Genomic DNA, 16,626 nt, shown 5'->3' with positions numbered 1-16,626 from the left:
GACAGACCCCTCCCCTCTTCTCCCCTTAGAGAGAGGGGAGGAATGTCTATTTACCATAGAAACGTTTCGTGCCCCCTAAAATCTTCACATGTCAGATTTGGCTCCATTTGCTTGATTAGTTTTCGATGTATACAGAAATTTGTTTTTCATTTGTATGGCAGCCCCCCCCCCCCCTTAGAGAGGGGGAGGGGTCTCAAACCACAATAGAATCATTTATTGCACCCTAAAACCTCCATATACCTAATTTGGTTTCGTTTGCTTGAATAATTCTCGAGTAATGCAGAAATTTGTGTTTCATTTGTATGGCAGCCGCCCCTTAGAGAGGGGGGTGGAGTGTCTAACCACCATAGAAACATTTATTGCACCCAAAAACCTCCACATGTCAAATTTTGTTTCATTTGCTCGATTAGTTCTAGAGTAATGTAGAAATTTGTGTTTCATTTGTATGGCAGCCCCCCTCTTAGAGAGGGGGAGGGGTCTCAAACCACCATAGAATCATTTGTTGCACCCTAATAAACATGCCAAATTTGGTTTCGTTTGCTTGATTAATTCTCGAGTAATGCAGAAATTCCGAGTCCATAAGAATCAGACAGACGGACAGACAGACAGACAGACAGAAATATATATATATATATATATATATATAGATTTTTGTTGTTATCGGCCCTTTTTTGTGTGCAGGGTTCACGATCTGATGCCCGATCTTTTTTTTTATTCTTTATTTTTGAGACTTTCAGCCTCCTGGGCTGGTTCGTCTCAGTTGCCTGATCTTTCGTTATGTAGTTATGTCTCAGACTTATTTGTTGATCGGGATCTTAACTGTTCGGCTGGTTATTTCCCATTCATAGTGGAGTTCTCTAGTCTTTCCATGACAAACCGAGAATAAAAACAAAACACTTGGTTAAACATAATGTTAAAATTTATTGCTATTATTGTAAAACATTTCAAGCATTTACATTCACTTGTTGTATATCATGTTCGTACTATTTGTGCACTATTGCACATTTAATTCTACTCAGACTTCTCCTTATCACAAGAAACCTTTCCTGTACTGGTTTAACAATCTCCTCCAAAGTTTTATCCTCTCTGGATATGGATTCAGTATCATTTTTGTGTTAGTGTCGATCTGCAAACAATCCAGCTTGAAATCATCGGACGCATCAATTTTTGCCACTGGGAGCCAGTTGTAACCAATGGCTTCGTCGAGGGTTGGTTCGCCGTATTTGGCAAAATTAGTCCAGAGTTTAGCAAATGTATTCCTCACTTGGCACTCTGTGCTGCTTTCCGGAAGCTTTGGTAGATATGGTGGGCTAAAAGAATGCGCATTTTTAAAGGATTCTACATATCAAGCAATTATACTACCTAAAGATGTAGAACACATCATCTCCATGACAAGCTCCTTTTGCTTGGCTTTGGTTGAATAACTTCTTTGTGATGCTAAACTGACCATGGTACGTAAACCTGTAGTGATAATGCCTTATATTCGGCTGATATTTGGCCATCCACTCCGCATTGATAACGGAGTTTGTTATAAAATAATTGTCCGCCATAACATCACTTAATTCGTCAGCAGTGCTGCGATCTACTTCTTTATCATCGAAATAAAACTTTCTTATCTCCTTCCCAAGTTCAACTCGGTTCAGGCTGGTGGATGTGCCCAAAAGCTGGGGCACGAATCTCTCTGGCTCACTGTTAATCACGTCGTATCGGTTCTTCATCAGGAACAGCGTGAGAATTCCTTCGCCACTGTTGCACCCATCAATTATCGGCATGTCCAAGTTATTTGACGATTTTATTATTGCCTCTGGCGTTTCGGTGATGATACTATCGTCGGATGCACTTTCCTCAATAACTGGCATGAAAGCAAATTTCACGCCTGCACGCTTCTCTTCGGTTGTCAATACTTTATGCTGATGTTTTATTAATGCGCTGGCGGGTGCTTCCATCAGAGTTTCTGAAAATATTTTTATGGCGTTATAGTCGCATCAGTAGCAATAACTGAGTGACCAGGTTCAACATTTACTTAATGCTTCTTTGTCGCAGTTCCCCTTGTATCCAAGAATTTTTGCTAGTTCTCGAGCTTTTTCGTTGCCGTTTGCTTGGAAAAAAGTTTCGGTGCAGGGAATTCCACTCTGGCAAATTACTCGGTTGAAGTATTTTCTGTCAAGTAAATGAAATGGAAAAAAAATTATTGGCAAAGTTTACAATTTTTCATCAGTTATTCCATCACATCAACATTTTATATGCATTATATTCATCATAAAAAGCTAATAGTATGAATTTGATTTTTTTTGGATCTTAAAACTCATCATTATGCTGAAATTTGGCGAAAATATGTAAATATTAATGGCCTTTCGGTGGAATAGAGGACAATCAAAATCCTTAGACAAGTGGATAAATTTGCCCACTAACGAATAATGTGATGAAATTCCTATATAACCGGATCAATGACCGAAATTCCCTGCCTTGGTTTTTCATGCGAATTTGTTAATACACAAGTCGATGTTGGCCTCTCTCATGATGGGATGGTTTTTTCTTAGCCAATTTGATGGAAACATGTAATCAGTCACCGTGAGAGCTGATATGATACCCGTTTGTCTATTATTGTTACGCTATCGTTTAAGAATTCTAATCGTTTTTAAAAAAAGAGGAGGAATATTTTATGGAGCTCCATGGCTCTAGAACATTCGCTTCCTACGTAGAAGCAAATGGAATTAGATTCTCCAATGCCTGTAATGATAGTGATACCGTCTGGTCACAGTTGAAAATCAGGAAACCTCTCACAGTTACGATTATTACCAAACCATTGTGATTCTTTGAGGTATAAATAAATAAAAACACGAGAAATTTATTTCTTTAATATATTTTTTGAGCGATCCATGCGGTGAAAATACTTCAGAAATGATGGCTTCTGTCTTTTTACGAGCACAGGAGATTTTTTGGCAGTTTCAGAGACATCAAATATCAAGTGCAAGAGAACCTCGCAAAAAAAACATCGACTTTGCCAGTGAAACAAAAACTCAAAATTAAATGAGTTGAAATGTCTCGTGAAAGATCCAACTGCTACTCTTTATATGCTCACAAAACTTTGGTCTTCAATGAAAAAGGTTCTACTAAAAACATAATACACAGAAAATAAATCTGATTATGCAACAAAATTGAATTTCTCATGAACATCAGGACAGAGACTAGATTGTGAAAAATCAGGACGCCCCAACTAGATCATAAAATCAGGACAGATTGCAACGATGTAAGGAGGTCCTTGGGGTTTGACTCATAGTTTGGGTACCAATTAAATTCTTCTTACTGAACAAATCACAAGTCGAGTTATCCATTTGCTATATCCAAATGTTTGTTTGACCAATGAGGAAGTTTTGCTTAACCACGATGTCCAGAGCCTATCAAGCTTTCATAGCATTTCCAGAACTGGTCTATTAATTCTTATAATTGCCATGATTGCATAAATATTGTTTTGGAACTGAATCTTTTTTAGTCTAGCAACTTCAGTTGATGAAACATATTGATATGATAAGCGCACAAATGTAAGAAAATTCCGGTCTCAGTCCTACACCCAAACTAGCGTTGACAGAAAACATTCCATCTTCTGTAGAAAAAAATCCTTTTTCATGTGCACACCTTTTCATCTCGGATTGAACGTTAGCTTGGGATTGTATAGAAAAAATCCTAGCGATGTTAACATGGATCGAACCAAGGCCGGTTGGAATGCAAGGCTATTTCACACGACCACGTAGCGACTACGTAGCCACTAGTGCTGCTGCATAAACGAGTGATAATATTACAACTCATTATAAAATTATGTTGGAAAGAGTTTTCTAAGAGCAAAATGGAGGGCATAAACGTGGTAAGGTGTGCGAAAAGCTTTAACGTGTGGTTATTTGTAATGTGTCTCTTGTTTCGCTTGCTCATATTGCTCAATATAATAGCATGTATATAACGGGTATTTCAATAGGGACGCTACAAAAGTAGATAGATAGAGACAGCGAACGATGTCATATTTTTTTCCCGCTCTCTTGACATTTCTCTTCAGTAAGGTTTGCCATTTCATAATGGAAAGATATACGATCCAACAACTAGTCGAGATTATTAAAATCAAGAAGGAAAGAGTTCCAACTCCTACCAGCATGGATCACTGAAGACAAAATTACAAGAATCAGAAGACCAAGGTGTGTCATATAAGGAAGCTAAATCTATTTTTGAAACAATTAATGGTCCTTCCTTTACAAACAAACTGAAACAAAGACTGAATACTATCCAAAACACGGGATGCATCCGATGCATGTGCAATTGCACTTAAGCGAATTCAGTTCTAACTATCAACGCAGTCCCAACCTTGTCCGGTAATCCACAGGAATTGGAATGCAATATTTCTTCGACAGACTCAGATGTTGAATCAGATTCCCAAATGGAGACCCGAAAACACGAAAATTAATTCCAAATTGTCAATCTCAGAAGAGTCTAAATCCTCGGATGATGAAAACTCTCGGGGAAAAAAAAATTCTAGGCAAAATAATCAAAAAACCACAAATAAATCTCATCCCAAATGAGCACTTTTAACCAACCGGTCATCCCAAACAAACCTACCCTAGTTGTTAACAAATCCATTCCAACGTTTCTTATAACGTCCCCAGGTTGAAACCTAGACCTCCGAAGGGTGTAAACCCACCCACTCCTAATGCCATCATCCTTATTTCACATATATTTCCTATTACAGCCCACTTACCTCTTTTCTGAACTTCAAAATTCACTCCTCAAACCAATCATTGCACACCATCGTCCCGTGACCCAACATCGCAAACATGCCATTCAATGGAATTTGCGTGGGCTACGAAGTTTAATGGACGATCAGATTTAGATAGATCTTTTAAAGGCAAATTTAAATGGTATTTCCGCGAAGGATTATTCTCATACTTCTTAGAGATTATTCTCATACTTCTTGGAGAGGGATCTTATGCGATAGAAGAGGTAAAACGATTCTGGAAATCGTTCAAAAGCTAAATCTCATCATACTTAACGACCATCATCACACCAGAATAGACCTCCGCTTCGGATCAACATCTGCCATTGACCTCATTTCCTCCTGGGACCTCGCTCCTAGGTTGAGCTGGTTTGTTGACAACGAACCCAGAGGAAGTGATCACTTCCCTATCCACATTCGTACTCTGGCAAGGAATCCTATTGCGTAGAAGATGGAAATACCAATCGGCTGACTGGAAAGGTTTCTAATCCACAATTAGTAGCTTACGTCCAGTACAACTCCGGTAGCAACTCTGTGGATGAATTCTCTCAAGCCATTCTATTGGCCGCAGAGAAAAACATCCACCGAACAAATGAAAATCCTTTATCTATCAAATCAAGCTATCAAAAAAAGAAGGAAACTACTCCGTCTTCTTAGACGCCTTTCTGATGGTAGTGAAGAAAAAGGCTCGCCTTAACCAACTTTCAACCAGCTAGAGCTACAGCCAGGAAGGTGATAGCGAAAACTAAACGTAACAGTTGGATTGAATTCCTCGATGACATCAAATCTAGTGCGACTACTAGTGACTACAAGTTATAAGCATAAGGATAAGGCGTTAATCTGGCGTTATCTTCTCACTGCTATTCTATGGAGATCAACGGTACTTTCTCAAAAGATTCCATTATAGCTGAGCACTTGACAGACCACTTCGCCAACACTTCAGCCACCTCCAACTACACCAATACCTCAAGGCTGTTGAAGCGGAGGTCGAACTCAGAGTTTTTTCCTCTGACACAGGTTAAAACCATCACTACAACAAAACGTTCTCTATGGACGAGTTGTTATGGTCCCTTAAAAGGTCCAAAGTAAATCAGCCGTACCAGATGCCATCGAAAACCTGATGATTAAAACTTGCGAAAATCTCGCTTCTGCTGATTTTCACCGAATGCTGGTCAAACCGATATTTTGGGATATTCCAATCCCAAAAGAGCAAAAAAGAGAAAACGTGTTACGAATAACTTTCGCTCCATCACGCTCCTCAGTTGCTTTGGGAAGCTATTCGAAAGAGTGGAAGATACTTCGTAGACTTTCAACATCCCTGGAAGAATGCCATCTTTTAGATACCCCAGGCAACATGCTTCCCGTCGGAGAAAAGGCACCGACACTTACTTCTGCCAGCTAGATTAGTTAATCCACGAAACCATTTAGAAGGGTCATCACAGTGAACTTGCTTTGCTTGATTTATTTAAAGCATATGAAACTACATGGAGACATAATATATTTGACCAACTCCACCAATGGAGATTCAAAGGCTGCCTTATTCGCTGCTTCCATCTCAACAGAATCTTCCAAGTTTCCTTCAGAGGAGCCATATTGGATAGCAGATCGCATGAAAATTGAGTACCACAGGGCTCCGTTCTATCAGTGTCCCTTTTCCTGATAGCATTTCAATCCGTATTCGAGTTTATTCCTCAAAACATTGAAATATTGACCTATGCAGATGATATAATACTACTACTACTACTGGATAATACTACTGATGGCCCGAAGCCTTTTCCCAGAACTGGTACGCAGAAGACTTCAGGAAGGAATTTCCGTTGTTGACAGCTGGGCAAATTATATAGGGTTCAAGATTTCAGCAGAGAAATTCAACATCCTTCACTGCTGTGAGTCCGAAGATCATAGGAAAAAGCTGCGAACCTGTCTGATCAATGGTAGGCCCATTAAGCGGGTCCACTCAGCCAGTATTCTTGGAGTACTAGTGGACATTTTGTCCTTACATTTTAAGGACACATAATTAAATATAAAGCCGACACCAAGAGCCGCCTTCATTTAGTGGGGACAATACTCTCTCTTCTCTGATTCCCATAGCTTTCTGCTCGTACTCCAAAGCGGTGAAAGTAAACACCCATGGATTCAGAACATTGAGGTGGGAATGATTAGGATTATTTTCTGCTGGATCCTAGGTCACTGTAGAATCCAAGGCAATAAACCGTCTGCTGATCGTCTTGCCAAGGAGGGGTGAAACGCTGAACTATGGTCCATTATCTTCCTGTCCCAAAACATTATCCGATGGGTTGACAACACCCTCGAATTATGCAATTGGAACAATTCTCGTCACCTATTATTGGGTAAGATCAAGAACACTACTCATCCATGGATGGATAGTGTTCAGCATTCTACCCAAGTATGCCCAAAACGACTTCGTATTGGGTATACCACTTTGACAAACAGTTTTCTCCACACAGTTGACCCTCCGCGTTGCAGATCCTGCAAAGTAAGCACATTATCATTGATTGTCCTGTACTTGACGAGACTTTAATTTCAGGATGGAAATATCATCAGGACAGCACTGGCTGGAGTTGACACCGAGAAGTTAAAAACTATCAATTCTTGAATGAAACAGGTCTATTTGAATAAACATAAAATTGTATTAAGATCGGCATCAACTTAACAATTTCTTCTCTTTTCTTTTCGTTTTAGCAAAAGCGGGTTTTTATGCCCATTTTAGACAAGTAGCTCTTCTAGCAAACTAAAATTGTTTTTTTTCCCTGCCCTAGTTTGATATGTTTGCGTTTTCACCTCCGAAATAACAGAGCCATTATCTTCAAACAACATTTCCCTAACGACCACACGCTGGGCCTTATTTAAGATTTGCGAACATTTTCGATTCCAGATTAAATTGACGAACACTGGAAGTATACCTATTTTCTCATACATTTATTCTATGCTTTTCTGTGCACCTGCACCATCAAAACGAGTACATAATGTAGCGGCAAGGCACAACTCGAATTTGTCAATACTATTGTGATGCTTAGCTACTCGTGAAACTTGTTCCCGATCCCTCTCCTTATTTTCCTTAACCTTATTTTCCATAAACCAAACTTCACAGTCCTTTCCCTACATTAGCTGTTATTTGTGAAATGGCTCTCCATGACGGAGCGAATAACCCTGATGGTGGATATGTGACGAGTGACTAGTTCTTCTGGATTGAGCCGTGAGCGAGTCAATCGACATCCTCATTTGATTAGTTTGTCGAAATTTGCCTCCTCCATTGTAGTAAGTGGAAGTGGTGTACTAAGCAGAACCATCCGTTGATCCTCGCAGTCAAACGTGCCAACCGGAAGAGGTCGTGGGCAGATCGCGGGGATAACCGCCAAGGAATCATCCAGTGCCCACAAGAGAAAGCAGCTTCCTTCAAGACGTATCCCGGTCCGACGGGAGCGGTCGGTGTAGGTAATCCTGAACCTGATTGTGACCTGAATCAGCGTCCTCACCGAGCGTGCGAGGAGTGTTTAGGTGCAATCAGTTCCCCTGTATTTGACGGATGAACGTTGTGCCACCGTGATATTCTCTCTTTTCGTTGCAGACACGCCCCTCCCTCATAGCTCAACCGACAACGCGAGCTGCTTTCAGAAAAGAGAGATCGAACAACAAAAGAAATCTGCACATGCTTTCGCAGGTCATCAATTTGTTAATTAAATTAATTAGAAATATAATAACAAATGAACTGAATTCAAGACGCTTTACAATAGCCAAAAAAATTCAGTTACGAATTCGTGACATAACTAAGTGAAAAAAAGAAACGAGGGTATAAAATTGTGGTTTTGCCCAAAAACATGCATGCCACATGTACAAATCGACGCGAATTGTTTTCTCTAAATGCCTATACGGTTCAAGTGCTTAAAAATAAAGATTTCAACGGACGATTTCGTGGCTCGGTTCATGCTTCATTCATAGAATCCCGTTAAACAGTTGGCTCATATTCGTCATATTCGTTTCTACTAAAAAAAAAATCTAAAATGATATCCGTAGTGATAAACATGTGAATTGAGTGAAATAATTTCGTAGTCTGTCGTCAACAATTCGGTCGTATCTTGGGACCCTGTATAAATATTTTTAAATCCTAAGAATGGTATCAAAATTCATGGATTCACTCACTAGTCATTTGACTCGACCGATATGCATTTTTCTAATTCAATGTACTTTTGTGAGATTATTGGAATCTACAATATATATATATATATATATATATATATATATATATATTTATTCTGAGTGGCAAGCTCTAGAATGTGTGTGACCACAATGCAAGTCAGAAGAAATATCTTTGACGAAAAATGCCCGACCGTCTTGAAAGAACAAGATGAACAAGAAACACTAGACAACATGTTACTGCTACAGGTACTTCATTCAGTATGAACATCATTACTCATTTTGAAATAATATTTATGAATAGCTATATCAGACGAATAAAATAAAGGAGTGCGCTCGATGGATTTTAAGTATAGCGTATGATGTCGTGAGCTGTACCAACAAATCATGATCGACATGTAAGCGAAGGTAGAGAGTGAACGACTGCGATTCCTACGATCTAATCAACATAAGTGGCTTGATGAAGAATACATTCACTTGAAAAACGCTATCGTGAGCAACGCCGTAACAGCGTCAGAGTCAATTGCTATCCGTACGGATTGCAATTTTGCATTCTGAAATCCGTTCGACTCAAGTCCAATCAAGTTATGTAAATGTGTCAACCTTGCGATGCAATTCGACATAGACTACATTGAGCTCTGTGTTCCATTTCTGTGGAGCAAATATGCAAAATGGATATTAGGGTGGAAAAAAACGCTTTTAAAACAAAAATTTCAAGCTAAAATTAGCTCTGTATCAGCTCCATTGAAGTTGCCTGGCGTATCTTTGGTTTCCCAATTCATGAACATGATCCAGCAGCTATAAATTTAGCCGTTCATCTTGAAAATGAAAAGGGCGTATTTTCCATCAACGAGACAGAATTTGAACCCCAATGTTCAAGAATTATTTTTTTTCCCAACTTCCCAACCAATTTTGCGGGAAATCGAGTATTGGCCGAAGCCTACACTTTTTCTTGCAATTACAAACATACTGTGAACTGAAGGTCACTTCAGTAAGCTAATATACGGCATTAATAAATGCATTAATTTTACATTTCGGGACTAACAAGCACAGTGTAATGAAAGCTTCTAAGTATAAACCTGAATTGATCCACCTATGGTGAGATGTGACCTTTCTTCTTTCATGTAGTTTTAATCTATTACCAAACGAATCAAACGAATGCTATTGCTTTCATTTAGATTGTTGTCCGTGGAAAAATGTTAATGCTCAACAAGTATTTGTTTCCGATTATCCATTTCCCGAAAAATCGAACATTTTTTTCAAAATATGCAAAGTACAAATACGCTGCGAAAAATTATTGGCTAGAGGGTTGGGAGGTTATTATCCTGTTGAATAGAATCATCATTTAGGTTTTCTTCATCGATGAGATCACTCACCCAATCCGGCGAGAGAATATTCACCCAGCAATCTCATTAGAACCATTCTTCCACGCACTGATTTCCTCCAACTCCTCCACACACGAAATTCAACAGACTGCCATCACCTAAGGTTATCACGGACAGAAATGCAATTTTTCAATAATATTTGCTGAGTTAATTGATACTAACAAATATTCACAATTGAAATTTCTGAAAAAAATGAAAAAACCTTCCGTCTTCCAAAGTAAACAAACTAGAATGCGCTGCGAAGGTCAAATGTATTGGTATTGATTCAGCAGAACAGAAATGTCCGTTATGGTTAACGTTCGATTTTTTGAACACTCAATTTCCCCGGCTGTTATGTATGTTCTTCTATCGCAGTTATACTGTAGAAAAGTTCACGTATTTTTGTACTTTATCGGTTTTTTTTATTGAAATTGAAAACACCTTCCAAACATACTTGCTTTAAATCAAATTTACTGCCCAATAAAGTTATGCAAAATTGAACGAAATTGATGGTAAGTGGTAGTTAATAAATTCAACTTCCTTTTGGTGCAAAAACATTATCATTTGGTTGCTTACCAAAGGCATTAAAAATGATCAAAGTCCGATTCTTCGAACGCTTGACACAAAATGGGTTAATGAAATACATTAAACATATAAACATCCATTCAAATCGTTTCATTCGTTCTTCTTTATCGATCACATTCGATTAATTTCATAGATCGTATATATATATAAATGTTTTGTTCGTTTGTGTACGCGTCAAAAACTCGAAAAGCACGGAACCGATTGAGCTCAAAGTTGTACACAATATACAATTCACTTCAAGGAATATTGTTACAGCATAGAAAATTGAAAAAATTGTAAGGGGTTGTATCTAGGACACGACCGCATTTTCGACGTATAACTACGCAATAATATTATGCAATTCACCTGTTTACCACTTTGAATATTATTTTATATTTTTTTCATTTGAAATTCAAACAATTTCAAACTGGTAGGCCTGGCCTGGTTAACTGATAGAGGATAATATGCTATGCTACTATTATAATATGATATTTATGATTTATGTATAAGATATATAACATATTCATATATTACATTCACGATTAAACAGCGCTGCCAACCCGCACCAGAATTTCTCATTCTCACTCAGATATCGATCACAAACTATAAGCAGTTATGCCCCATATTCCGCTTGAGGTGGAATCGAACCCCACAATATGCAACAGTAAGACTTTCCTGCGGGGATTTGAAAGCATACTTCCATGAAATATACGTTGTATCTAAATGAACGCAGTGTATATCTATATTCCAAAATTCTGGACACCAAAATATGTGAACGGAAGAATTGTCAAACGAACATTGCACTTTACATTTCCCTCTGAATTTATTGCACATCTCATGTTTTACGTAGTTCTCGAACCGTGAAAGTTTATTCACTTCTAGTATCTGAAATGACGATTTTCCCAGGCTTCGCAGTTTAAAAATACGTTTTAGGGAAACATATTCCGGTCTGCATGATGACAAGCGAGTACAAAAGTACTCAACACCAAAAAATACCATCGACTTGCATGTATTTAGAGATGTCGGTTAATCGTTCGATTAATTCAAATAATCGAATATCTGAAGTTATAATCGATTAATTTTGTATCGAATAATTTGAAATCAAAATATGAATACATCGAATAATTGTCACTGTAATCGCGAATAACGAATGAAGGAATCTTTTCATCGACAACCCGATAGACCACGCGGCCAGAATGACAACGTGATACGGGATTATTTCAAGAAATAAATATTCGTTCGATTAATCGAATTTTGAAAGACAATTATTCGAATGAATCGAATATTGAAAAATGCCCCAACGATTAATCGATAATCGAATAAATGAAAAATTTAGACATCACTACATGTATTTGGGGGTCTCCGTAGCCACATTGGTTGCGCGTTCGCTTAATAAGCGATCGATCGTGAGTTCAAAACTCAGGGCCCTCATTGACCATCTTTGTGTTGTTACAGAATAACTACGTCCACGCAACAATCATCAGCGATGGAGATCGATCCACGGTCGAAATAAGATCGATTCATCCATACAACTGCTCTGCTCTGCAAGACACATCGGGCTGCTGTTCTATAAATAACTCAACAATGATCAATCAACTGTCTCCGCTGTCCGGTCTAACTGGATAATGAAAGAACAGAACGAAAACTCGTAAATGTGTACCATATGCAATGGTATAGAAGGGAATACTCTAACGCCGAAAACATGGCAACTGTGTAATGTGCTAATTATAGATATGATAAACATGTGACATGTACACGATTGAAATTCGGCTCTGTTACAGCTAAAATGCTAATGAGCCTAAAATAAACAAAAGGGATAAAAAAATACATGTATTTGCAAAGCGGATTCCCCCAGGCACATTAATTTAGAAGTTCGTGTTAGGGAAACACAGCTCGGTGGGAACAAAAAGACATAGTTCTACGTCAAAAAAAGGAGAAAAATGATTTTCCATTTGGCCATAGCGCGTTTCTGAAATTGAGCTTCTAATGAAAATCGACTATTCCGTATTAAATATGTGTTCTATGCGATAGAAACATCTTTTTCCAAGTGTTTGACAAAATCGTGAACTGATATTGTGTTTCGAATTGATTTAAAATTTATCGATTTCCCTCATCTATCTCTATATATCGGGTTGAGGAAAAAGAAATGTCGTATTTCTGATCGAAATTTGACGCTTCATTTAACATACTTGAAATTATCCAATTTAAGTCAAATATGCGCCGTTTTGTTCCCAAACTTGTTGCCATTTAGAAGGCAACTTCATTTTCTCCCCCTTATAAACCCCTCCCCCCCTCCTTTATTGCCAAAAACTCAGACAGCCAGTTTTCGCAAGCCTCTTTTGAGGCCAACTTAGTGTCACCAAGAGCGTTTTGCATGGACCGGAAGAGATGATAATCACTTGGAGCCAGATCCGGACTATACGGTGGGTGCAATAGGACATCCCATCCGAGCTCCCGTAGCTTCTGGCGGGTCATCAAAGATGTGTGAGGCCGAGCGTTGTCCTGGTGGAAAACAACACCATTCCTATTGATCATTTCTGGCCGCTTCTGGTCAATCGCCTGCTTCAAACGGTCAAGCTGCTCACAATAGAGAACCGAGTTGAGGGTCTGGCCATAGTTGAGCAGCTTATAGTGGATGATTCCCTTCCAATAACACCAAACACACAGCAAAACCTTCCTGGCCGTCAATCCGGGCTTGGCGATGGTTAGGGCCGGATCACCGCGCTTCGACCACGACTTTTTTCGCTTTAGGTTGTCGTACGTGATCCACTTTTCATCACCAGTCACCATCTTCTTCAAAAAATGGGTCGAGTTCGTTCCGTTTCAGCAGTGCATCGCAGGCGTTGATTTGGTATAAAAGATATTTTTGCGTCAAATCGTGTGGCACCCATACATCCAGCTTTTTTTTTTGAATACAATCATCTGCAAATGGTTCCAAATAGTTTTATGGTCTATACCCAGTTCCTGGCCAATCGAGCGAGTCACATGCCGGTCTATTTGGATGATTTCAACGATTTTATCGGTTTACACGACGATTGGCCTACCAGTACGGGGTGTATCTTGGACACCCACTACACCAGAACGAAATCGAGCAAACCAACGCTGTGTTTTGCGAATCGTTACAGTATCAGGTCCATAAACTACACGAATTTTTTCGGCCACCTTCGTTGCAGTTTTACCTCGCAGGTAGTAAAAACGTAAAATATGGCGAATTTCTTGCTTGGTGGACTCCATATTTGACGCGCTATAACTTGGGACTGAAAAGGACAATCACAACACTGTCAAAACGACAATTATAGCACAGTTTTTTTGTTTGTCGTCTTTAAATAGCCGTATAGTATGACCCGATGCGATAAGTACAACACAAGATATGTTTAAGAGTATCCATATATTAACAATATACGACATTTCTATTTCCCTAACCCAATATATAAAAATGTTCTGTTCGTTCCGAAAAGTTCCTACCCGATTGAGCTCAAACTATGATACAATATACAAAACAACCAAACACATCTAGGATTGGTGCTCCAACATGAAAGATTGAAAAAATCAACTCAACCATACAATCACAATGTGCCACAGCAAAGCGTGACAGGGTACAGTTAGTACATTATAAATAAAGAATGGTTTTAAATGAATGGAATGCACTTGATGTATACATATATCATTTCAAAATCTTTCTAGCCGTCTCAGTTCAGCTCTGCTCTGTTTGAACTTGTGCGCATACATTTTCTATTGATGTACTTGTACCCATCCAATGTGTGGAAAACGATATGCAATCGGTGGTTCCATTACAGCAGTTATGGACAGTGTTTATTCATATGTATGGAATTTCCACGCGAGATCAGTGTGGATTAGTAGGAGTAAATAGATTCGCGTGCTTGACGTGACAATATATCAATCGTAAAAGGGCAAATATAGCTTATTTTTTAAACAGTAGTAGATAAATAGTTATCGGATCCAGCTGTTTTCATTGAATGAAATGTAATTGTGGTGGAATGAGGTGGAATTGGAAAGATTCCGAACACACCTCCGTAGACAAAAAGTAAAAACATTACATTACAAAAACTTTCATTATGTAGTTTAGTTCATACCTTGAGTTGGGGGACAGATAATGTAGATACGTCGAAATACTGCCAGCGCTTTCTCCAAACACCGTAACGTTATCAGGATCACCGCAGAATTGAGAAATATTCTCTCTGATCCACCTGAAAACCAGCAGCTGAAAAGAGTAATTTATATGACTCTACACATGTTCGGAGTTTCTTATCAGCCATTACTTGGTCTTTGAGTCCTGCATTTCCGACGATGCCAGCACTCGGGAAACTGAGAAATCCTAAAGGTCCAAGTCGATAGTTCATGGTAACAACTATTACACCTTCCTGAACCAGATGAATGGGATTGTAAAATATACTGCTCCCAGATCCAGCTAGAAATCCTCCCCCGTGGATGAATACCATAACAGGATACTTCGGCTGATCAGTGTCAACAAAATAGGGAGTAAATATATTGATATATAATCCCATTTCCGAGCCCACTACTTGGTGTGTGAACAAATCTTCTTGCACACAGTCACTTTGCTCCAGAATACAATCCATGAGGGGCTTATCAAATTTCTCGAGTGGAATGGGAGGCTTGAAGCGCAGTTCTCCAACCGGAGGTTTCGCGTAGGGTATACCCTTGAAATAGTGGTAACGGGTTCCATTTGGCAATACTGCAGTTATTCCTCGGAGTTTCCCTTGGCGGACCAAAACCACAGGTCGTTCTGCTGGAGGCCACAGCTGAAGCAATTTCCCTCTGACATAATAAACAGCGGCAGCAAACGCAAATTTCACGACCGTCAACACAAACTCAATCATGATCGACGTAACGCGATGATGAGTAAAAACCAGTCGTTTCGAAACTTTTCACTCCCGTACACGGCGATCGGTGGGACTTGAGCGGTTCTCAAACGCGAACTAAAGTTCGCCTAACTATGGTTGATGGTTAATTTGTATTGCTTTCTCCGCACCAGTTTCACAGTCACGTTGAAACTGACCTTCGTTCAATGATGTATAACGACTAATTTGCGCTACTTTCTCCCTCTCTATCGACTGGACGGAATTCTCTTCACATTTCCTCAATGAATGCGGAAGAAAACGAAAAAAGTTTGCGGCTGAGCAAAGTGCTTATCTATCGCGTGTTTCAACACCACTTTATACGTAACACTACAAAACCCGTTGGAGAATGTCGATGCGCTGCAAGTTCGACCAGTTTCCCGCGAAACCGCTCGCAGACAACTGTTGATGGCTCTCATTCGCAATGTGCGCCACAGTATTTAGTCTTTCCCCTCGCCAATACTAGCCAACCAGGTAAATATTTTGCTACGTAACAGCGGGGAGCGTGTAAGAGAAAGATCGATACAGGTGCTCGAAGGCAGGTATTCTGAGAAAGCCGCGCACAGTGAACTAACGATGATTCGTCTTTTACGATATATCGAAGATCCGTGTGCTAGTCGTATTAGCATCACGTTCATCCATAAATGGAAATAAGATGACGGCTATAATTACCTCGATTATGATAGGGAGGCGATCTGGCGTAGTGGTAACATCCATGCCTCTCACGCTGAAGGTCACGAGTTCAATTCTCACTCCCGACATTCTTCCACCAAAAATGGAAGTACAAGTGACGAACCAGCCAAATGAGTTGAAAGTCACTATAATACAGATAAAAAAAAAAAAAAAACCTCGATTATGATTATGGTTTTTGACACGTTGTTGCTAATTATTGACAGAGTAGCTCCTTTAT

At 39.2% G+C, this 16,626-nt stretch overlaps 1 protein-coding gene across 1 annotated transcript; it reads right to left on the bottom strand.

Moving 5' to 3' along the window:
* Positions 1-897: 897 nt before the first annotated feature.
* LOC129769044 (acetylcholinesterase-like) lies at positions 898-16,131 on the bottom strand. Its single transcript, XM_055771054.1, has 5 exons — positions 15,120-16,131; positions 14,934-15,061; positions 2,024-2,160; positions 1,363-1,954; positions 898-1,310 (listed from the first exon to the last, which is right to left on the bottom strand). Exons 1-5 carry the CDS (start codon positions 15,696-15,698, stop codon positions 1,031-1,033), a joined length of 1,716 nt encoding a protein of 571 aa, XP_055627029.1. The 5' UTR covers positions 15,699-16,131; the 3' UTR covers positions 898-1,030.
* Between the last annotated feature and the right edge of the window lie 495 nt (positions 16,132-16,626).

This window comes from Toxorhynchites rutilus, chromosome 2, assembly GCF_029784135.1.
Source record: "Toxorhynchites rutilus septentrionalis strain SRP chromosome 2, ASM2978413v1, whole genome shotgun sequence".
NCBI lineage: Eukaryota > Metazoa > Arthropoda > Insecta > Diptera > Culicidae > Toxorhynchites > Toxorhynchites rutilus.
The sequence above is the reverse complement of the archived record's forward strand: the minus strand, read 5'-3'. Positions and strand labels throughout refer to the sequence as shown.

What these genes read in the sequence shown, in the direction of transcription:
- LOC129769044 (XM_055771054.1), bottom strand. Translation starts at nt 15,698, where the DNA reads ATGATTGAGTTTGTGTTGACGGTCGTGAAATTTGCGTTTGCTGCCGCT. An exon ending in CTGCGACAAAGAAGCATTAA is followed by an intron (nt 1,955 to 2,023) that starts GTAAATGTTGAA and finishes AAATATTTTCAG; the next exon opens with AAACTCTGATGGAAGCACCC. An exon ending in GATGTGTTCTACATCTTTAG is followed by an intron (nt 1,311 to 1,362) that starts GTAGTATAATTG and finishes GCATTCTTTTAG; the next exon opens with CCCACCATATCTACCAAAGC.